General features: G+C 48.9%; 1 protein-coding gene across 2 annotated transcripts in view; it reads right to left on the bottom strand.

The window, feature by feature from the left end:
- Window positions 1-23942, bottom strand: part of LOC147725685 (programmed cell death protein 4-like) — a 123659-nt gene that overhangs the window by 30474 nt on the left and 69243 nt on the right. For both annotated transcript variants that reach the window (XM_086964359.1, XM_086964360.1), the window contains exons 8-11: window positions 18455-18569; window positions 14091-14198; window positions 13230-13340; window positions 12547-12686 (exon numbers count right to left, since the gene is read on the bottom strand). In XM_086964359.1, coding sequence (XP_086820485.1) covers window positions 12547-12686; window positions 13230-13340; window positions 14091-14198; window positions 18455-18569 — 474 coding nt within the window. The remainder of the gene's footprint in view (window positions 1-12546; window positions 12687-13229; window positions 13341-14090; window positions 14199-18454; window positions 18570-23942) is intronic.

The raw sequence follows: 23942 nt of genomic DNA, 5'->3' as shown, positions 1-23942 counted from the left end.
GCTCTCCCCACTGCAGAAAGAGACCTTGGGCCACGTCAGAGTTCAGACGCCATTCGTGATCCATCATGCACCGGCGGCAGAGTTCGTCCGCCCTGGCGTTCAGGGAACCTGCCAGGTGTTGAACCACCAGGGTCACACCCTGATGTTCCAGCCACTGCCAGAGGCGCAGAGCCTCCTGGCATAGGGTCCACGACCCCACCCCGCACTGTTTGTTGGAGTACCACATGGCGGTGGTGTTGTCCTACACTCCCCCGGAGAGAGGGGAGGAATGCCTTCAGTGCAAGCCGGATCGCCCGCAGCTCCAAAAGGTTGATGTGGAGCCGGGACTCCGCCGGAGACCAGAGGCCTCTGATCTCCGCCTCTCCCATGTGGCCCCCCCCAGCCCTGGAGGGATGCGTCCGTCACAACTACGTGCTCCGGTTGGGGTAGGGAGAGGGTTTTGCCGCTGACCCAATCGAGGTCCGTGAGCCACCACTGCAACTGTCTTGCAGTGCCCTCCGAGATCAAGACATGGTCGGACAAGTTGCCCTGATGCTTGGCCCACTGAAACTTCAGGTCCCACTGCAGAGCCCGTATCCGCCACCTGGCGTGATGCACCAGAAGGATGCAGGAGGCCATCAGCCCCCGAAGCCACAGCGTCAACCTGACCGAGACTCGGAATAACGGCTGAAAGATCGGAATTAGAGCCCGAATATCCCGAACCCGCTGTTCGGGAGGATAAACCCAAAACTGCACTGAGTCTAGAACCGCTCCGATGAAGAGGAGCTTCTGAGAGGGACACAGGTGCGACTTCGGCACATTGATGGAGAACCCCAGCAGGTGTAGGAGGTGGGCCGTAGTCTGGAGGTGGCTGACGACTGTCTGGGGCGAGCCCGCCTTCAACAACCAGTCGTCAAGGTAGGGGAAGACAAACCCCTAACCTGCGCAGATGAGCTGCGACCACCACCATCACTTTCGTGAACACCCGTGCGGCGCTGGAAAGGCCGAAGGGGAGCACGGTAAACTGAAAGTGCTCATGCCCTACCATGAAAAGCAGGTAGCGTCGGTGGGCCGGCAGGACGGGAATGTGGAAATAAAACAAGGAAATGCCTATGCACACACGAAATAGGGTACATAATAGTGAAAATGTTGTAGAATCAATCTGTAAGGTTAAACCAGAGCGTTTCAAGTTAACACAGTTAAGTTGGTGTAAAACTCGCTGTCAAGATAAAGGTCGCAAAGGGAGACGACTCGGTGGTGATAGTGCTCTAAAGGCAAAATCCAGTTTGGAAAGCCCGGGAGTTGCTGACTGCTAATTTCAAAACGAGGGGATCACTCGGTTTGAATTTTATATGGAGAAGACGTGAGCTGCACTCCAGTCTCCCGGGTCGCGTGTTCCAATGTGTATACAGATTGATTCTACAAATTTGAATTCTACTTGATCTTTCACGTGCCCTGGCGGGGCGGATTTATCACCGGTGGAGCGACCTTTCAACCTTCTAGACAGACACCGCAGCCCTGAAGAGTCGCAGGATTACTGTTCCAACGCGACGAAACACGTGTTGGCTGGTTGTGGAACCATTAAACATACTCCGAAATCCTAACATTGATTGCTTTCTAATTCTGATTACTTATGTTGTCTTGGAGCGTATATAATCACGTTGGCAAAACTTTTTCACTATTATGTACCCTATTTCGTGTGTGCATAGGCATTTCCTTGTTTTAGATTGTTGTAGGTCAGTTTCCACTGACATACTTTTGAGTGGTTAAAGGGTTTATCCACTCGCCTGTTGCACCACAACCATTGATTTACTGTTACACTTTGTTTTGCGCATACTCTGGCAGAGCACCCGAGCATACACTCTGTGCTTCTTAAACCCTGTTTCTAGTCGGGATTGTGGAAATAGGCGTCCTGTAAGTCCAATGCTACCATCCAGTCTTCCGGGTCTAGGGCAGCTAAGACCTGAGCCAAAGTTAGCATCTTGAACTTCTCCTTCCGGAGGAAGCCGTTGACGTTCCGCAGGTCCGAGATAGGGCGTAGGCCCCCTTTGCCCTTCTTGGGTACCAGAAAGTAGTGGGAGTAGCAACCACACCCTACTTCTGGCCCAGGAACGTTCTAGACGGCCCCCTTGGCCAAGAGGGCCGTAACTTCCTCTTGCAGAAGTTGCAAGTGATCCCCGACACGCGGTGGTACTGCAGTGGCATGGCTGGAGGGGTCGTCTCGAAGGGGAGGGAGTAGCCCCTTCGTACGATTTGCAGCACCCACCTGTCCGATGTGATGTTGCGCCAGTGGAGGAGGTGATTGGGAACCCTGCCCCCCACTGGTGTCAAATGGGCCTGAAAGCTCGGATTAGGAAGGCTTTGAGGTGGATGCTGCGGGGGTAGATGTGGACTGGCCGCGCCGTTGTCCCCTGTTACCGCCGCAACGGTAACCACACCAGCTGCTGGGCTGAATGTTAGTCTGCGCCCCTTGGCTAGAAGGACGTGTGGGGGCACCCCTTCCGTGGCCACGAAAGGAGTGCTGGGCAGAAGATTGCTGGCTCGGGGCCGACAGGCCCAAGGACTTGGCCATAGCCCTGAAGTCCTTAAAGCGTTCCTGCGCACTATCTGCCTTGCCACCGAAGAGGTGGCTGCCATCGAACAGCCTGTCCATTATGGTGTTCTGGACATCGGCAGAGAAGTTGGCGGACCTCAGCCAGGCGTGGCGGCGAACCGCCACAGACGTGGAAATCGCTCTTCCTAGCAAGTCCGTGCTATCCAGCCCACATTGTATGGAATACCGCGCTGCGTCTCGTCCCTCCGCCAGGGCTTGAGCAAGCTTCACTCGGGCTCCCTCCGGGCACTCAGGCAGCACGCCCGCAACCGTATCCCACAGGGAGTGGGTGTAACAGCCCAACAGGCACGCGGTGTTGACCGACCGCAACCCCAAACTAGGGGAGGAGAACATCTTCTTGCCGAATTGCTCATACCTCTTGGATTCCTGATCTGGAGGTGCCGTCGGGAATGCGGATTGGGAAGTAGAGGCCTGGATAACCAGGCTCTCAGGGGTGGGGTGGGTGGACAGGAAACTAGGGTCGCACGGAGCAGGGCGGTGGCGCCTAGCGACGTTCCTATCTACAGGGGGACCTGTAGCGGCCCTGGACCAAGTGCCCAACAGGACGTCCGTGAGAGCCTCATTAAACGGCAGGAGAAGCTCTGGGGAGCTTACCTGCAGTTTAAGAACCTCAGTGAGGATGTTCGACCTCACCTTTGCAACGGGGAGCTCAAGAGCCAAGGCCTTGGCCGCCCTCGTCAGCACCACACTATAAGCAGCCCACTCCTCCATAGCCACGGTAGGAGGGGAGACAAAACCAGTGTCTGGGGAGGTATCCAGGCCACTGGCTTTCCCTAGCTCTTGTGTCCAGTCCTGAAATGACTGGCACTCACGTGCCAGAGGGTTCTCAGACCCCCTCCCAGTCTCCCTCGTCGTCCATCTCCTGGAATTCAGGGGTAAAGGATGGACCCAGATCTTTGAAGAATTCCTCTTCGGCCGGCGTCGAATGCGGGGACGGCGCTGGGGGTGGCACCCTAGGGGTCGACGCCGGCGAGGTCGTAAGGTCGACCAGCGGCGACCCGGAACCGGATCTAGTGGGGCCTTGCGGCGCCGGGACTGAAGTCGCCGACAGCGCCAGGGCCGAAGCACCCGACAGCGCCGGGGCCGAAGCACCCGGCCCGCTTGGGCTCCCAGTCGGGACCCGAAGGCGCGGTGGAAGCCGACGGAGGAGTGTGCGACCTCATGGCCATGAGGAAGGCATTGATCTCCTCCGGTGTCGCGTTCTGCCCAGGGACCGGCGGGTATGGAGCAGGCCGCGATTCCTGCGGCTCCGGCGGAGTCGCGTGGGCGGTGTCACCCGAACCCCCGGCAGGATCGCGCGAGCGTCGGAGGGAGTCAGAAGAGCGATGTCGCCACTTCGACTTCTTGTGCCTCTTACCTGAGGACTTGGAGCCCGACGAGTGGTGTCGACTCGCCGAGCTGCGATGACTCCGGCCCCGCAACCGGTCCCTCGACCTCCTTCCGGACCGGGACCTCGAACGGCGAGGGCCGACTGCCTGAGCACGAGGCGCTTACGGGACCGCTCCCGCCTAGCCTTCGATGTCAAGGCCCGGCAGTCGGGCATGACTTGTCCTAATGGTCGGGCCCCAGGCAATACAGGCACCGACGACGGGGGTCGGTAACCGACATCAGTCGGCAGCAGTCGACAAAGGGTTTGAACTCTGGCATCCCTACCGGCACCGATGTAGTCGTTCGACTCGAAACGGATCCAAAAAGGATCGAAAAAGCTTAGTCAAAAAGTGACTAAAGGGTACCACTTTCTCTGGACCTGCGCTTGCTGGCGCGGAAAAAAAAGAAGAACTGACGTCAGCGCGCGAGGGCGGCGCCTAAGTACGCCGGCAACGTCATCCCGGCGCCGACGACGGACGCGGAGCCGCAGATGATGCCTACCGACGCACAGGGGTACTGCTACGCAAACATTTCCGGATCCAGTCCGACGCCTGGGGATATTCTAAGGTAAGGAATCTAACACTAACCGGTTTCATTCAGATACACCGCTAGCAGCCGTAGATGATTTATGTGGAGAGTTTTCGGCTGTTGACTCCACAGTCCTTGCACTGTGTGATGTTGAAGATGAGCCCCCCCCCCCCAACCAGTGAGGGATGCGTCTGCTGTTAGTAATGAAAAGCTTTGAGTGCTAGGAACACTTTTAGAAGTTCTAAGTAGTTGATGTGCAGACTTTTGTGAATGTCACTCCACTGACCCTGGATTATGTAATGTTGGAGATGGGCCCTCCAACCAGTGAGGGACGCGTCCGCTGTTAGCATTGTCTGTGGAACTAGGTCTAGGAAGGGCTGTCCATTTGATACATTTTGTGGGTTCCACCACTGCAGAGAGCAAAGAGTACGGCCGCTTACCAACACTAGATCGTTTAAAAGACCCTGTGATTGGTTCACTTGGTTGACTTGCTAAGAATTCCTGGAGTGGAAACATGTGAGGCCAGGCATGGGGAACAATCATGATTCAAGAGGCCATCATTCCCAGCAGTTGCATATACACTCGAGCTGGTAGTGAGTGAGTGTGTTGAAAGAGGAGAACTAGAGCCTGAATATTGCAAATTCTGGTTGCATTGGCGAAGGGTAGAGCCCTTTGAGTATCTAACGTGGCTCCTAGATAGTTTTGAGTGTTGGAAGGTTGAAGATGCGACTTCAACACATTGACTGTGCACCCCAGTTGGTGCAGTAATTGCAGTGTCCTGTGAGTGTGTTGGAGACACATTGGATACGTACTGGCTTTGATGAGACAGCCGTTCAAGTCAGGGAAAACATGAATGCGTTGCCTTCTCTGGTGAGCAGCGACCACTGCCAGATACTTTGTAAAGACTCTGGGAGCTGTGGTAATTCCGAACAGGAGTACCTTGAACTGGTAATGATGCCCCGTTACCACAAATCTGAGAAATTTGCGATGAGCGGGATGTATTGGAATATGGAAGTACGCGTCTTTTAAGTCTAGAGTAGACAGAAAGTCGCCCTGTTGTAGGAGTGGGAGCACTTGAAGTGTTACCTTGTGAAAATAGTTGATTGTATGTAAAGATTTAATTCTCTGAGGTCCAGGATAGGTCTGAGAGAACCGTCCTTCTTGGGTATGAGAAAGTAGAAGGAGTATACGCCCGACACATGGTATTGCAGTGGTACGGGCTCTATAGCTCCTTTTAAAAGGAGAGACTGAACCTCTTGTTTGAGGAGATGTAAGTGGCATGGTGACAGTTATTGATTGCCAGATGGGTAGGAATTGTGAAAAACGCCCCTGATAGGAGTTAAAAGGAGTGTAGGCAAGTCACTGTTTGGTTTTGGAGGGGGAGGCGCGTGTGTTCGAACCTCTACATCTTCCTGGTCATTGTTGCCTCTGTAACCCTCTTTGAAGAAACCCTTAGAAGCAGAGGGCGGATTGTTGCCTTTGTAAGGCTTCGAGGCGGTGTCTGAAGAGGAGTTTTTGGATCCTCCAGGATAGAAGGAGCACCGAAAGGAACCACGGCCTGACGCTCACTGAAGGGCTCCCAAAAATGTTGTCCCCCCTGTGTCCTTCATCTTTTCTAATGATGAGTCTACCACAGGGCCAAAGAGGTGCGTTATGAATAGAAGCTTGAACTTCTGGTTTAAACCTCAAATGCGTAACCAGGCATGCCTTCTCAATAGAAAGCTGGTATTGACGACTCTAGCCGCAGTGTCAGCAGCATCTAAAGCGCACCTGATAGAATTGTTCGAGATGAGCTGTCCCTCCAGCACTAGGTCTTGAGTTTTGGACTTATGCTCATCAGGGAGAAATTGGAGCAATTGCTTCATCGCAAAGCGCCCTATCGGAACTGGCTAAAAGTGCTTGAGTATTGGAAATTTGCAGCTTGGGAGGCTACACTTTTTACCGAGGCGTCTATCAGCTTAGACTCCTTGTCTGGTGGTGGGGCATCTCCTGACGTTTGGGAATTGGCCCTTTTTCATGCATTAGAAATGACTAGAGAATCTAATCGTAACCGCCATCCTGATGTAAGCTGGATCTGATGGTGCAGATTTAGATTTTTTGTCTACCCTGGGGGTGAGGATACGTGCCCGCACAGGATCATTAAAAATTTCATCTACATGTCTTAACATACCCTTGAGCATGGGAAGTGTGTTAGAGGATTTTTGGGAACTACTAAGTGTTTAGAAAAGAAAATCTTATTCTAGGGCATTCTAGTGGTAATATGACTAGTTGTTGGATGAATGCAGATTTCTCTTTGTTTCAGATACGGATTTGAGGGCGGAACATCAAAACGTTGTTCTTTTGATTGGACGGGACATTTGTTTGTTTCAGCGCCAAAAGGATTTGGTGCCGGTGTTTTGGGTGCTGAGGATTTCATATGCGAAGAAGTTTTCGGCCTTGAAGGGGATGGGGCTGAGCCTGATCTTGATCCCGACGGTTTCGGCTCATTGGCCGATTTTGAATGACTCAGTTCGGAGCCTGAAGGCTTTGGGGTGTGTTGCGGTGCCGAACCGGACAGCGGTGTGGAGGGGTTGGGGGGGGGGGGCGGGGAGGGAGAAGGGGGGTCGAAATATGTTCTCAGTACCAACTGTGGCTCGCAGGTGGGGGTTGTACCGGAGCCTTCTTCTTGGGCCGAGGTGGACTTTGGGGCAAGGGAGGATCAGTACTCCCCATACGCTGCCCTTGCGGGATGTTTTCGTCCCTATCGGAACCGTATTCAGAGATGGAGATAAGCTCTTTACTTCTTCTTCAACTCCTATGGCATCCTCGGCCTCTTGTTCCAAGTCTTCTCCAAAAAGATCCGGAATGGTACCGGTGTGTTGGCTCTGCATGTCGCGATGTCGAGCCGCAGAGTCGCAAAGCGTCTTCTTCGATTGAAAAGCCTTCCACGCGTCGCAGTCCTGTTCTTTGTGCTCCGGAGATAAGCACAGGTTGCACACTTCGTGTACGTCAGTGCGTGGGAATATCGCGTGGCACTGAGGGCCGAATTAAAATTGAGTCTGTTCCATCGACTGCGAGGCAGACCGATATAGGTAGGCCCTACTACCTTCCACCAGCTACCCGATGGAAAGAGGGATTGTCAGTATATACGATACGCAGAGAATGTAAATACGCGATCGAAAACAATACCGTCGAGGGTGAGTGTATTGCGCACTGAGGGGAACCCAAGAAACTGTGCCAAGCCAGAGCACATCAATACACGTCCGAACAATGGAGTCGATGCCCATTCGCACTATCTACGAAAGGAGGGGTCACTGTCCTATTGACTGGAAAGACTTCTTTGAAGAAAAACTAGCAAACATACGGACACAACACTAGATGGCAGGAGTATGCAAAGCACATGATCTACAGCTCACATGCCTCGAACATAGGGTTATTGTTTTGCAAGTAAGTATACAGTCTTTTGGGTGGAGTTTCTGGGGTTAGAACAAGGGTTCCCCCAGGGTTAAGGATGCACTCAGAAAGCTCCCTCAGTGGCGCTAGGGCAGCTTGGTGCAGAGTACTGAGGCTCAATGTTAGCCCATGGGGCCCTCGGTTGGTGGCTGCTCACGAGCAGGCCTCAAGGTTGAGGGAGCAACGCTTCTGGGGTTAAGCTCAGGGCAAATGGGGGTCCAAGTTAGCACACAAGCTGTACCCACAGGGACAGGGTGCTGTTTTGGCGTCCGGTGCCCTGTTGTTTTCAATGGGAGTGGCAGTTTTTGGGTTTTGGCTGCAAGCTCGGTCCAGGAAGTCTTCCGGGAGGAACCAAACGGCTGGGCAGGTAAGTTGGAGGGCCACCCTTCACCAGAGTGGCCAGATGCAGGGGTGTCTTTTGAGGTTGGATTTCACCTTACCAGGCCACTCACGGTTGGGGGAGGTCTTCGTGTAGAGGCTGCAGGCGATGTCGTAGAGTCCTGGATGGGCCAACCCCACAGTGGACTCTGACTCTGGAGCGCTGGGGGACCTCACTGGGACCAGTGGTCCACTTGGAGTCGGGCCATAGGCGACGGATGCAGTGGTGGTTCCACGCATCAGGTTTCTTGGTCTTCAGCAGGCTCGGAGTCTTTCTTTGGAGATTCGTTTGAACAAAGCTGCTGTTCACAGGGGATCCAGTCTTTGCTGAAGGTAGTCAGTCCTCCCAGGGGTTCTGGAGGTGGCCGTCTGCAGGACAAGGCACCTTTTGGCGCAGGATCTCTGGAAACTGCAGACATGCCTGTAGGGCTGGGGCCAAGTCAGTTCTTCTCTGCAGTTTCTTCTGCTGGATGTTTTCTTTCGTACTTCTTTGTAGGTTGCGGGAATTTACTTTGTGGGTTCATGGCTGCCCCTAAATACTGTATTTAGTGGGCGTTTTAGGGGTCTCAGGGTCAGAAGCCAATAGGCTACTGACCTTAGGCAGTGTGCTCCCCCCACGTGGGTGAGTGGGCACAATCCCTAATCCTGATTGGAGAGTGCCTGCCATCTGCAAGATGGCGGGCACCGAAGAGCGGGTTTCATTGTGGCTCAATGGTTAGAGTGGCAGACCCTGATGCAGAGGTCTAGCCCGGGACCAGGGTTCAATTCCCCGCCTCGGCGGGTCTTGGGCTCAAAAATTCCACTGACCTGATAATTCTTGCCTCGGTGCCTATTCTAATCATAGAGTCTCACTCTGCAACTCTGGGCAATAGCTTGCTTAATCTCCACAACGACCCCCACAATGCTAAGGTTGCCTGGCCTTCACCCTGGGGGTGCCCAGGAGTGGACGCCTCACAGGGAAAGCCAGGACGGGTTCCACAGCGGTATTCATACAAGCGCCTTGAGACCCTTGCGGGTGAGTAGTGCGCTATACAAGTATCAATTTACATTACATTACATTACCTCCCCTTCCCCACCGAGGGGTGGGGTTGGCCGAGGTGGCCACACCTTCTGGGCTGCTCTAATTTTTCCTGCATGTATTCCCACCAAAAAGGGGGCGAGACAGGATGGGGGCTGCTCCTGATAGCAGGGGAGGCTGGGGGTCGCATTACTAAGGCAGCAAGGTCTGTGAAGCTCCCCTGCCACAGACGGCTGTTCCTGACCTGGGGGAGGTGTGAACATCTTTGCCCAGGAAAGGCTTCGTTTCTGGGCTCAGGGAGAGAAGGCTCCCACCCGGGGGTTCCAGAAACTGGTCTTGTGGCCACAGGCTGGCGTTTACCAGTTAGGGAACCGAACAGAGGCGGATTGTTTTTCAGGGGGCATCTCTAAGATGCGCTCGGAGTGCGTTGGATAATAAATCTCACACTGGCATCAGTGGGGGTTTATTATGCTGTAAAGTTCGCTACCGAACTTCTCAGAATTCAGTAAAGCCAGTGGAGTTCGTAGTGACAAACTCCCAGACCATATACCCTTTATGGCTTTACTGCACTTACAATGTCTGAAAATGGACTTCGAAACAGTAGGGTTAAAGTGCTCATGCAACTGTACCCTCACCAGTGGTATAATGCACCCAGCTAGAGGAGTCTATTACCTATACCATAGGCAGTGGGTTGCAGGCATGGCACACAGGTATGTGTGTGTGGGATTAATCGAGCATTATAGCTTGAAAAGAATCAGGTGCACACAGTTCTTTTCAAGCGATCACGTTTGATTATTCCCACACATTCATGTTCAGGTGAGGGGCTGGCAGCCCTCAAACACTGTGTAGCACACAATAGCCGGTACATTTGAGAACATCTTCTTTCTTTTTGTAGAGTTTCAGCATTTTTTGGGTGGCAGTTCTCAATTAATCTCTTTCCACTTAGGTATGTGTGCCATGTCGACTCTTCACTTTTCTCTGCACTAAAACACGCAGCCTGCAATGGCAGTGTGTGTGTGCCAAGGGCACAGGGCCTCTAAGGGTGGCACAATAAGTGCTGCAGCCCTTAGAGGCCTTCCTTCGTCACAGCGCCCTTGGTACCCAGGGTACCTTTTACAAGAGTTTACCTGTGGCCAGAGAGGCGCCAATTGTGGTTACAAAGGTACAGTTTTGGGAAAGAACACAGGTCCTGGAATCTTATTGGCAGGGACCCAGGACACATCAAGTCAAAGTGCATCAGAAATCTGGCTAAAGTGTGTGTATGTGGGGGAGGAGCGGGGGGGGGGGTTCTGCAACAGAAATACGCTTTCATATAAGCAGGTTTATTCTCTCAAAACATTTGCAAAAGGATACTTATATGAAACATTTTTGTGAATGAAGATTGTATGTTTGGTAATCAAAAATGACAAATTTGCAATCATTACAATGCCAAAAACCTTCGATATAGAATAAATCTGACGACAGACCACATAGTGATACATTCACTGGTACATGAAATGGAGGCGAGCCGGGCTCCTTTGCAGCAGTAAAAGGATAAGAATAAGCATTTCTAGCAGGGTGTTCATAAACCATTAACAGAACAGCCACAAGTGCCACTCTCGGGCGCCGCGACTGGACGCAGGTCACAGGGATTTGATAAAAGCAGATATCTCCCCAGGTCCTATCTCTAGGCCAGAGAGATAAGGCAGGCGGGGCTGGGGGAAAGGAGAGCCTCTAGTCTTGGGGGAGGGGGATGGTAGGTGAGTGGGGAGAGCGACTAGGGAGATGGAGCAGGAGGGGGTGGAGTGGGTGGTGTGGTACGTATTGTGCCTCCTGAGGAGAAGGTAGAGGCCAGGCTGCTCCTGGGGGCCTCCTGAGGTGGAGGATGGGAGGTGACCAAGGAAGAAGACTATGGAGACACAGCCAAGGGGGCTAAAGGGGGGGGGGGTGCTCCTGAGGTGGTGGGGGGAGGGAGACAGACAGAGCAGGAGGGGCTGAGGAGAAGGAGGGCAGGCTGCTCCCGAGGGCCATATGAGGTGGGGTGAGGGGGGGGGGGAGAGAAGAGGCTGGGGAGGGAGACAGACAGAGCAGGAGGGGCTGAGGAGAAGGAGGGCCATATGAGGTGGGGGATGGGAGTTGGCTGGGGAAGGAGACTAGCGAGGAGTGAGAGGGTGGGGGGTATGTTGCTCCTGGGGTCCCACTGCGGTAGGGGGGGTATTTGAGGTGGGAGCGGGCTGACTGCTCCTGGGGGCTTGGAGGTGACTGGGGAGGGAGACAGAGCAGAAGGAGGGGGGGGGGGGGGAAGGGAGAGGGGGAAGCTGCTCCGGAAAGCCTTGTGCTGGGGCGTGGGGATAGGAGGTGAAGGTGGGGGGGGGGGAGTCAGAAGGGGGCAGGCTGCTCTGGGGCCCTCCTGCGGTGTGGGGGATGGGAGGTAACCAAGGAAGAAGACTATGGAGACACAGCCAGGGGGGCTAGAGGGGGAGATGATCCTGAGGGCCTCCTGAGGTGCGGGGGATGGTAGGAGACTAGAGAAGGGAGAGCAGACGGGAGGGGCTGGGGGAGGATAGGTGCCTCATGAAGGGCTCCTGCGGTGGGAAGGGGTACAGGAGGCGAGGTGGGGAGGAGTCGGGGAGGGCAGGTGGAGGGCCTAATACACAATAGTAGTGGCTATGCCAAGTGTCTGCACATCCATCAATAGTAGATAATAGATTATAAAATATAGATCAGTGCAATGACAGGACATATACAGAGGCCTATGATCAGGAAAAAAAGGCATTCCGATTGTGGTGCTTACGCGGTGGTAATACATGGCCCACCTGGGTGCAGTAAACCTTACTGTATGAAAACTAGTGCTCATGCTCCGGAGGGCCTCCTGAGGTGGGGGGATGGGATTGGAGTAGGGAGACAAGACAGCATGAGCCGCTGGGGGAAGAGAGGGTTGGAGAAGCTGCTCCAGAGCGTGATCTTGAGATGGGGGTATGGGAGATGAAGTGGGGGAGGGAGAAGGAAGCAGGCTGCTTCGGGGGCCCTATTGCAGTGGAGGGGTTGAAGGTGGGGGGGAGGGGATTGAAGTTGACTGTAGAAGGGAGACCGAGCAGGAGGGGCTGGAGGAGGACGAGGGCCGGCTCCTCCTGAAGGGCTCCTGTGGTGGGGAGGGGCACAGGAGGTGAGGTGGGGAGGAGTCAGAAGAGGATAGGCTGCTTTGATGGCCTCCACGGTGACGACAGGCATGCATTGTTGATAAACTCACCTTGAAGGACAGGCATCCCTCAGCTGCTTGGTGATGACGGCCTCCTCGAAGCAGAGATCCACCATGTTCTCCATGATGTTGTGCGCAAGAGGCACATCCAGATTGATGTCTGGTAACTCGTCGTAGACTCGCTGGAAGCCCTGAGGAGCACAAGCCAGGGATGAAAGTCAGCAACATTACAGAACCAGGAACCTCTTCAGTAGAGGCGCTCACCACAGTTTTACCGCTCTGAAGCGCTACAAGAAAACAGGTGATCCCATGATCCAAACCAATCCTTTTCAAAGTATGGATTGCAGAAGCGTAGGACCTGCACCAGCGGCCTGCAAGGTCAACACTCAACCCCGCTGGCTCAACCACAGACTTATCGCACAGTATTGAGCACAGGAAATGTTGGCAGATCAACGCAGTGTGGCACAGGCAGCTGAAGATATGGGGCCCAACTGCACGATGTGATCCACTGGGGAGGTCGCAATTAGATCCCAAGAACTCCATTTCTCCAGCTTGCAACTTAGCAGCGGGCTCCGGTCTCCCACCCCTGGAGGAACACCAGCTTTTGTCAACAGATTGGTGAGGCTTAGCACATCTGTGCAGGCTGACTTGGCATCAGAAAGGAGGAGAAACGTTCTGCACTCTGTGCCTTCGGATAGGCTCTTCGTGAGAGCAGCCATGCAACAAACACTCACCCGGTTCATCTGGTCCAAGGTCACAAGGCCAGTCTCCCACAGACCCTTCAGCAGCTTCACTATCATCACAACTGGGGCCTCGCCGTTGGACTCCAGCACCATCAACAGAGCCTTGAAAGAAACATCACAAAACCTCAGCAACGCCAGGTAAGCAGCCAGAGGAAAACAATACATCCTAGAAACCTCTACTGAGAGACGAGAAACAGAGACTAGATCAAAAATCTCAGAGTAGCCCTAGCTGAGCAGCAAGAGGTAAATGAAAACTAGAGGCCACACATGAAACAAACTGGTAACACCAGAACAAAAAGAAAATAGAGATGACAGACCACAGAGCAACAGGAAGCAGAACAACAAGTAGAAACAAACCTGAGAAACAGGAAATATACAGGAACACAACAAGAACAAAAGTTTGTAAAAAACACAAAGCTTAATGTTTGGGAATAGATGGGAAAATGACCAGTCACAAATATACCTAAAAAATAAACTCAGACAAGAGCTGAACAGAAAGTGAACAGCAGACAACCAATACCTAAAAGATGGCGTAAAACACGCAGCATAAACCAGAGAGAGAGAGAGAGAGAGAGAGAGAGAGAGAGAGAGAGAGAGAGAGAGAGAGAGAGAGTATATCAAAAAGTACAGGGCTAGGAAGAGTAGAACATTAGGCCACATACACTGGTTCTACATGTATTCAGAGCAGAAGAAACAATCCCTCTTGGTGTAGGCGTGGAGTGGAGTGGAGTGCAGAGATCATCTACACTCAACCTACACTTCAGTCCTCACGTAAAAGACAACCAGCTTTCTCCATGGACTGCTTATCTATCCGGCCACAGCTCAGTTTGCTCACAGACGGCAGTAACCTACCTCGTATACCAGCTCGTGATGGAAGTGTGGGACCTCCAGCTCGCGGAGGCAGTGCTGGGCCTCTGTGACCTGCCCCGCAGTCAGGTACTCCTTCAGAAGAAGGTTCATCTGCAGGAGGAACATGAGAACCACAGAGTCAAGGCACTACATATGCACTTATTGGAACCAATCAACAGCATGACTATCTGGGAAGAAGAGGAGGAGTGGGGATGGTTTATGGGCCCACGTCAGGAAGAGGTTTTGGGCGCAACAGCAGTCAGGAGGTTCATCCGCAATGGCTGGAGAAATGAGCTCGGAGATATTTCACTCTAACTACCAGAGAGAATGTCATGGTGGAGAACTAAGGTTTCATCTACCTACACACAAACACACACACACACACAAACACACACACACACACACACACACACACACACACACACACCTTTATTTGTGCGAAAAGAATCACAAGGGCTGCTCTGCCTTCTAAAAGTCCCATCAAGAACATACCTCCCACAACCCCATGAATCTTGCTTTTCTCATGCAGTACACCCTGCTGTTTGACATGGCTTAAGCAGCTTGAATCCCTCCTCTGCAGTGGAGTTCAGGTGCTCTTCATGCCACCCGCTCCATTGTGCTGACATTTCACCACCTGCAGCGCAGTAAGAATGTGCAGGTGAAGAAGTTAGTGTACGCTCATCAAGTAAAGAAAGGAAAAAAGAACTGCAGGGGATTAGAGGAAGCAGCCCTAATTAAACGAGCATTTGCAATGCAATAGGTCTCGCATTAGGAAAGTGTGATTTTTGGTATTGTAGATAATATGTTTCTTTATTTATGTTTTTCTATACACAAAATATAGGAATTAATAGTTTTGTATTTTACAATGCCAATATTTTTATTTTTTTAAATGTGACACCTTTAGCAATTGTGATACAATATGTGTTGTTTGTATGTGACTTGTATGTATTGATATTACAAATAACAACGGCTTTTATTTAAATGTATGAATGCAATTTTGATTTAAAAAGTTATTGTAACGTATTATGTTATTTGCTAAAACATGTAAATAACTTGGTGGATTTGTATGTGGAGGGTGGAGTTTGATTGTGGTTTTGTTATTTGATGTTTGGATTTTGAGGGTGGTGTTTGTAGTTGATGTTAGAGGGTGAAGTTGGAGGGTGGAGTTGGACTTATTTGATGTACTGTAACAGATTCTGTTTTGTAGTTATTGCACTTTTGCTGTTTGTTGTTGCTGTGGTGGTGCCCAGTGATGCTGTTATGGTGTATGGTGTTTATTTATAATGTGGTGGTACTGAATGATGCTTGTGTAGCGTTGAGTGATGATGTGGTGGTGCGGAGTGATAATGTGGTGTTGATGAGTGATAATGTGGTAGTGCTGTATGATAATGTAGTTGTGCTGAGTGATGTTGGAGTAGCGCTGAGTGATGATGTTGTGATGGTGAGTGGTGCTGTGGTAGTGCTGATTGATGCTGGTGTGTTGCAGAGTGCTGCTAGTGTGACGTTGAGTGCTGCTGTGGTGGTTCTGAGTGGTGCTGTAGAGGTGATGAGTGCTGCTGTTGTGGGCCTGTTCAGTGTAAGTGAGTGAAACCTGCACTGCTGCTGCCTGCGCTGTGACTGTTTCTGTATGTGGGCGAAGCTTGCACTTCTGCTGCCTGCACTGTGTCTGTTCTGTGTATGTGAGGGAATCTTACAGTGGTGCTGTCTGCACTATGCCTATTCTGTGTATGTGTGGGAAGCTTGCATTAATGTTGCTTCCTGCACTGTGCCTGTTGTGTGTATGTGAAGGAAGATTGCATTGCTCTGTGTATGTGAAGGAAGCTTGCACTGCTGTTGCCTGCACCATGCATGTTGAGTGCATGTGGGTGAAGCTTGCACTGATGCTGCCTGAACTGTGCTTGCACTGATGTTGATTGTGCATGCTTGTTTTGTGTATGTGAGGGAAGCTTGCTTGGATGCTGCCACACCCTGCTTGTTTTTTTGTGTGAAAGAAGCCTGCACTGATGTTGCTTATTGGGTGCCTGTTCTGTGTTTGTGAAGGAAGCTTGCACTTATGTTGCTTATGCCGTACCTATTCTGTGTGAGGGAAGTTTGCACTGATGCTGCCTGCACTGTGCCTGTTTTGTGTATGTGAGGGAAGCTTGCTCAGACGCCGCCCGCACCGTCCCTGTTCTGTGAACGTGAGGGAAGCTAGCACTGATGATGCCTGTGCCGTGCCGGTTCTGTGTACATGAGGGAAACTTGCACTGCTGCTGCCTTCACCTTGCCTGTTCTGTGTATGCGAGGGAAGCTTGCACTGATGCTGCTTGCATCATGCCTGTTCTGTGTATGTGAGGGAAGCTTGCATGCCATGCTTGTTCTGTGTACGTGAGGGAAGCTTGCTTGGATCCTGCCACACCCTGCCTGTTCTTTTTGTGAAGGAAGCTTGCACTGATGTTGATTGTGCATGCCTGTTCTGTGTATGCTTGCACTGATGCTGCTTGCACCATGCCTGTTCTGTGTATGTGAGGGAAGCTTGCATGCCATGCTTGTTCTGGGTACGTGAGGGAATCTTGCTTGGATGCTGCCACACCCTGCATGTTCTTTTTGTGAAGGAAGCTTGCACTGATGTTCCTTATTCCGTGCATGTTCTGTGTTCACGGTCAATGGGGTTTGAGAACAAATGAAGAGCTAAGAGCGCACATGAGAGGGAGGGGGGGAGTGGAAGAACGTGCAGCTGAATGGGAGAGAGACAGTGGTCTGTGTGTTTGCGCGCTGGAAAGGCAGGAGATGGCATGACTGGGCAGCGTGAACATCTGAGTGTTGGCATGCTGGAGAGGGAGGGGAGAATGATGAGCGAGAGGCGCGCGCTGGACAAGGAGAGGGTGGGAGGAGTCAGCAGCTTGAATGGTGCGTGCACAAAGTGAATGAAAAGCCAATAAAAACTGATGCTGTGGGTATGGCGTTGGCGTGCCGAGGTAGTGCTAGGCAGATGAATGCTTTGTGGGCAAAATGAAGAGGAAAGTAGAGCGCGAGTTAGAAAGAATGGGGGGGGGGGGAGAAGAACGGGCAGATGATTAGGCTGTGGTGTGCGTGTTGCCATGCTTGAAAGGCAGGGGGTTGGACGTGCACGTCTGAGTGCTGGCATCCTGGAGAGGGAAGAAGGGATAATGAGCGAGAGGCGTGCGCTGGACAGGGAGAGGGTGGGAGGAGTGAGCAGCTTGAATGGAGCGTGCACAAAGTGAAGAGCCAATGAAAACAGAAGCTGTGGGTTTGGAGTTGGCGTGCTGGGTCGTGCTAGGCAGATGAATGCTGCGTGGACAAAACAAAAAGAAAAGTGGCGCGAGAGTTACAGAGAAAGTCTGTGGCACAAGTTTTGGTGTTTGCAAACAAATGTAGAGAGAAGAGCGCGCATGAGAGGGAGGGGGGAAGAACGGGCAGCTGAATGGGAGAGAGTCTGTGGTCTGCGTGTTGAGTTTTAAAAAAAGGTATAGAGAAGAGCGCGCATGAGAGGGGGGGGGAGAACGGGCAGCTGAATGGGAGAGAAGCTATGGTCTGCGTGTTGCCGCGCTTGAAAGGCAGGGGGTGGGATGACTGTAAAGAGTGCACGGCTGAATGTTGTAGTGCTACAAAGGAAGGGGGTGTGATGAGCAAGAGGCGCGCGCTGGACAGGGGGAGGGTGGGAGGAGTGAGCAGCTTGAATGGAGCGTGCACAAAGCTCGTGAAAAAAAGCCTGTGGGGGAAAAGCGCGTGCTTGTGTTCACGTGAACTGTTTGAAATCCGCCAATGGTTTGAGAACTTATGTTGCCGACTATAATTCTCCCCTATCTATTCCTTGCAGAATGGGATAGGCGAGACCTAAAAAAAAACACAAATAGAAAAAGAAGGCTGGCTGCAGAAGACGGGTTCAGACCCGGGCTCAGTCGGTCCATACTAGCCACATGAGACTTCTCTTGCAAAACAAAATGGAAGAGCAGGAATAGAAAGAAAAGAAAAACAAAGGGAAGCAGAGTGAGGGGGGAGGGAGAACCAATTGGAAACATGGAGAAGATTGATACCACGCCCAGGAAAACAGAAAGCAATGAAAATGGGGGTGGAGGCAAAGCGTACAGGATGGACTAGAACAAGCATAACTTGAATTTGTAAAGCGCACGTTCACCCAAGAGTATCATGGTGCGGAATAAGATATTTATTGCTACCCAACACAATGGTACTCATTTTATCCACCTCAGAAGGATGAAAGGCTGAGTGGACCTGCCGGGTTTTGAACCTGTGACCATGAGGTCAAACACAGGCCCCTACAGCAGACACAGTAGTCCACTAAACCATCTGACCATCTTCCTGAATCAATGCCCATGTTTTTAGCACCAGAAATGAGCAAGCCAGACCTCTCTGATGAGATGCTTGACAGGTCTCTGGCCTCCGCCCACGCCCCAGACGTTGTCCAGACGGATGATTTCCCTTTTGATGCGGAGGAGGACAGCAGCTCGGTCCAGAGCAGCTCTGCAAAGGGAAAGACAGCGGTACAAGCATGAGAAATGGGAGACAGGGCATGGCTGGTGACAGTCAGTGCATATCTCAACTCGCTCAGTTCCATCAGGTAATTTTCAGTAAGGCTATTTGCACCAGTGGACATGCATTAGGAGCTCTCGGAGAGCCGAATGGGATGATGTACCGAAGAGTTACATGGAATCGTTGGTTGAACACCCACAACTGGGCATACAGCCCGCTTCCAAGTGGACGGCTGAGGCCAAGAGATTCATCATCTATTTCTGTGATCAAAACATTTTATTACATTTTTAGTTACATATGAGAAGACCATACATAAAAGACCACCGAAAAAGGTAGCTGCAAATTTACATTATAATAATTGAGTTAATAAATACATAAACTGTAGAATAATATCAAGTAAGAGTTAATAAATTGCCTATAAAACAACAACTATAATCAAGTAATAAAAATAAAAAGGAAAGAAAAAGGGATTAACCCCTTCCGTGCTCCCGTCGGCCGTCGCAAGCACTACCTGGCTGGTGCTGCGAACGGTCAATGGCCGACGCAGCCCCGCCCGTTTCTTCGAACGTTCCGTACTGGCGCAGAACGTTTGAAGCAGCTATGAGGTTAAATAAAATCATTATACAAATTATTGTTAATAGAGCTTCTAACTTTGACCAATATACCAATATATGAAACACTGAATCACTATTAATAAGACTGAAGATGTAAAACTACTTCATCATCAACTGGTTTCCAAAATAAATGACCAGTAGGAGTGTTGTAGAGGACACATGATAAAGTCAAATCAGCTCCTCTGCTTGTAAACATTATCCATGCCCACTGTGCATGAATTGACAGTAATGAGGCATGTTTCCAATTGGAAGGGATTGATTTTAAAGCTGCAAAAATCAGTAAATATAGAAGTTTGCTATTCATGACAGAAAATGTGGTGGAAAGTTGACCCACATATTAATATAGAATATGTCAAATTATTTTTGTGTTATTCAAAAGTTTAGTAACAATCTTCCAAACCTCTTTCCAAAATACTTCAACAATATGACATTCATAAGCATATGTCGTAAGAAGCGTGTTTTCAGAGAACTATTCCAGCAATTGGGCGAATTCACAAGTATTTTTTATTAAATAACCTTAAAGGAGTCCACAGACAATTGAATAGTGTAAAGTAATTAGTTTGGTATAGAGAAACATGCAGCCACCCAGAGATACTATTCAACCAAATGCTCCTCCATATATCTATGGAGAACAACAAGTCTAATTCCTTATTCCAAAAGAAAGTTCATATTGTCCCCTTAATAATTGTACATTTTTTTATTAAACAGTGACACAGCGTGGGATGACGAAGAAAGTGTTTCAATATACAATTCTAAATCAGAGGTAGCATTTATAGGAACATTATTTGGCAATGAATCAATGATTGAACTACATGAGCGTGCCTATTTATAAATATCTGACGGCTGAAACTTAAATGTTTGCTGTAAGTCACCAAAAGGCATTGTTGTGATAAATATCTTATACATAAAAAAATACCAGCTTTAATCCAGGATTGTCAAAAGTTTGAGTGGCGAGCTGGTTTTAAAACATATTTATACCATAATGAGAAATTTAATGTAAGTGACACAAAATTTAGACCAAATCTTCCAATTTCCTATAATATAAAATTTGTAGACTACAGTATTAGCAAAGCATTAGAGTTATTCATGGTGAACATTCCAGGTAAAGGAAATGGCGATATCAAACTTCGTTCAATACGAAGCCATGAAGGTGAATTAATAAGCTCCGTATGCTGAAACCAGAAGGTACTCTGTTTTAAAATAAATGCTTTCTGATAATTAAGGAAATCTGTTAAACCAAAACCACCATTGCTTTGAGCCAATTTTAATTTTTAATAACTTCGATGAGATTTGTTATTTCAAATAACGTTAGAAATGAATGTGTCCATATTTTTATACAACTTAAAAGGAAGTTGAATAGGTATCATAGAAAGAAGATAAAAAATTGATGGAGCAATATCCATTTTTATAGCACCAATTTTCCCCAGCGGGATGAATGTAGTGCAGACCATGTAAAGATTGCTTAATGGTATGGGAAAATAATATACCACGATATTTAAGTTGGTCTTTCTGACAAATTATTTCTTTTTTTGGGAATATATCAGGTGTACCTTGAGCATTTAAAGGAAAATAAAATCTGTTCTAATAATGTTTAGCGTATATCCTGAAATCAGAGTAAGTGCTAATTTAAATATAATAATGGAAGATTCTCGATTACCAATATATAAGAGCATATCATCACGTTTTATTAGGGCCGTTATTTATAGTGAGGACCTCAATGTCCATACTGTTCCTAATGACAAATAGTAAATGTTCAAAAGCAAGAAGAAAAAGTAAAGGTGATAAGCGGCAACCTTGTCTAGTGCCCCTAAACAAGAAAATATTATTGGAGATTTGACCGTTAATGAAAAGTCTGGCAGACCGACAAGAATATAGAGCTGAAATCATAAGAATAAACAAAGTGCCAAAATTAAATGTATACAAGCTACGGAAAAGATACTGCCAAATAACTTTATCAGAAGCCTTTTCCGCATCTAATACCAGGACACCGGCTCACAGTGTTAGTGATGATACAACTTCAAGCGCATGAAATCATAATCTTACGTTACTCACAACATGTCTATTTTTCAGAAAACCAGATTGGTCAATATGCATGATGGTAGGAGTACAGAGGCCAACCTAAGTGCAAGAATATTTGCATAAAGTTTGAGGTTTTAATTAATTAAAGAATGCAGTGATGATTTGAAACAATAGCCAGATCTTCATTAGGTTTCGGGAGGACTAGGACCCAGAAGTTGATCCTGTACTAGAAAGGTAAGTAAATAGTTTGAGTAAACGAGGTGAAAGGGGAGGAGGAAATTCTTTATAAAATTTAACCGGGATACCATCTGGACATGGAGATTTAAGTAACTTAATAGATTTAACGGCTAGATGAACTTCATCTAAAGTGATTGGTAAATCTAACTTATTTCTAACTGACGGAGAAATTTTAGGTAAACCACACTTCTCTAAAGAAATTATCAATACGCAACGTATCATTAGGAGGAGGTTTATTATATAAAGTTTAAAAGTAATTCATAAATTCATTAACTACTTCTTTATGGGATAAAGTGATTTGACCATTAGAATTATGGTTAGCATTAATTTGAATGCTATCCTTCTTAGTACAAAGATAATTGGCTAAAAATCTTTCTGATCTATTAGCAATAAAACAGAATTTAGCTTTTTGATTAGAAGTTTGTATGCCCGCCCTACTGCTTAATGTGGAGTTTAATTCATAACGAAGTTGTTGTAATTGTACATTATATTTGATGTGGTCAGATGTGAGGAAGAGATGTTCATACTTCGCTATTTGCTTATCTAATTCTTTCATTTTAGAGTTCAAGGATTTATTATTATGTGCCATAATAGATATTGTCTCCCCTCTGACATATGGCTTAAATGCATCCCATCAATTTACAACAAATGTAAAACCCTCAGGATAAAAAGGAAAATAGTCATGTATTGGTGATAAAAAACAATTTTTGCCATTAAGGATAACATTGGTATTTATGAGCCATCTACCTTGAGATTATGGACATAAAATGCAAGAAAATAGCGCATAATTAGAGATATCAATATTCTGGATAGTAGGATTAAAAATTGAATGTATTAAAGTATTAATAATCAATTTGAGAATAGGAATTATGAGGATTAGAAATTGTTTCTCCGTTGGATGGTTCAAACGCTAAGAGCCTAACAATTTGGTAATTATAAAAAAGGATTTGAGAGTGAAGTAAGTCTTTGGAGGGCGATATTTGGTTTGGGAAGTCCTATTTAGAAGAAGAAAAGAAAATACTTTATTCTTGATTAATAAAAATCATTACAAACGAACAAGTTACTTACCTTCGGTAATGATATATCTGTAGGAAACATTAGTAGTGATAGATTCCTTACCTTAGAATTACTCCCAGGCGTCAGACTGGATCCGGAAAGGTTTCGTCAGCAGTACCCCTGCGCATAGGAAGGTGGTATCGTGCGACTCCGCATCCGTCGTTGGCATTGTGGTTGCCGAGATGACGTTGCGGTAGCTATTTAGACGCCGCCCACGTGCGCGGACATCAGTTCTGTGCACGACTTTCCACGCCAGGAACGCAGAGCCATGCAAGATACTGATCACTACTGCCTTGAAACTAGGGCCCTGAATGGGATGACCTTAACCCTAGAAATCAGTTTGCAGAACGGGGAGGATGGTTGGGGCGGTAAGGAATATATCACTACTAATGTTTCTTACAGATATATCGTTACCGAAAGTAAGTAACTTGATCATCTGAAAGAAACACAGTGATAGATTCCTTACCTTAGAATAGATACCCCAGCAATACCAACCCCGGTGCTGGGTCTGCGAACCAAGATCACACCAGGAAGTCCCAGAGAACAGAACGCAAAAGAAGCAGTCTCTACGGACTTGGCTGTCCAGGCAATAGTGCATAGTAAAAGTGTGCAGCGAGGCCCACGTAGCTGCCTGACAGATATCTTGTAAGGCTATACCACGTCCTAATGCCGCAGTGGCTGCCGTCGCCCTGGTGGAATGCGCATGCAGCCCCACTGGAGGCTCCTTTTTAGCAAGAGAATAACAGGCTTTAATACACAAGACAGCCCATTGGAAGATAATCCGCTTGTGTACAGCCTGACCTTTCTTGGCGCCAACGTAGCCAACAAAGAGCTGGTCATCCACCCGGAACTGTTGTGTATGGTTCAAGTAAAACAAGAGCGCACGTTTTGGGTCTAGGCGGTGGAGCCTCTCTTCCTTCTGGAAGGATGTGGAGGCGGAAAGAAGGTGGGCAAAGTGATGGTTTGCCCGATGTGAAAGGCAGTGACAACTTTTAGCAAAAAAAAAGGATGGACGGGTTCTGAGCACAACCTTGTCCGGATGGACAGAAAGAAAAGGAGGTTTACAAGAAAGAGCCTGGAGCTCACTCACTCTCCTAGCGGAGGTGATGGCAACCAGGAAAGCAGTGTTCAAGGTTAATAAATGTAGAGGACAGTTGTTAAGAGGCTCCAAGGGAAGGCACATCAAATATGTAAGAACCAAATTCAAGTCCCACTGTGGCATCACGAAAGAAATAGGAGGGAATGCCTTTGAGGAACCGATTTACAACAGGCGACTTGAAAAGAGAGGGCTGATCAGGTAGCCTGAGAAAGGCTGAAATAGCAGAAAGGTAGCCCTTTATAGTGCCCAGGAAAGATGGAACAATAGAACTTCTGAAAGAGGGACAGAAAGGGGATCCACAGCCTTTGCTGTGCACCATGCCACAAAATTGTTCCACCT

The sequence above is a fragment of the Lissotriton vulgaris genome, chromosome 3_2, assembly GCF_964263255.1.
Source record: "Lissotriton vulgaris chromosome 3_2, aLisVul1.2, whole genome shotgun sequence".
NCBI lineage: Eukaryota > Metazoa > Chordata > Amphibia > Caudata > Salamandridae > Lissotriton > Lissotriton vulgaris.
Note: the sequence above shows the minus strand (reverse complement) of the source record. Positions and strands in the feature narration are given on the sequence as shown.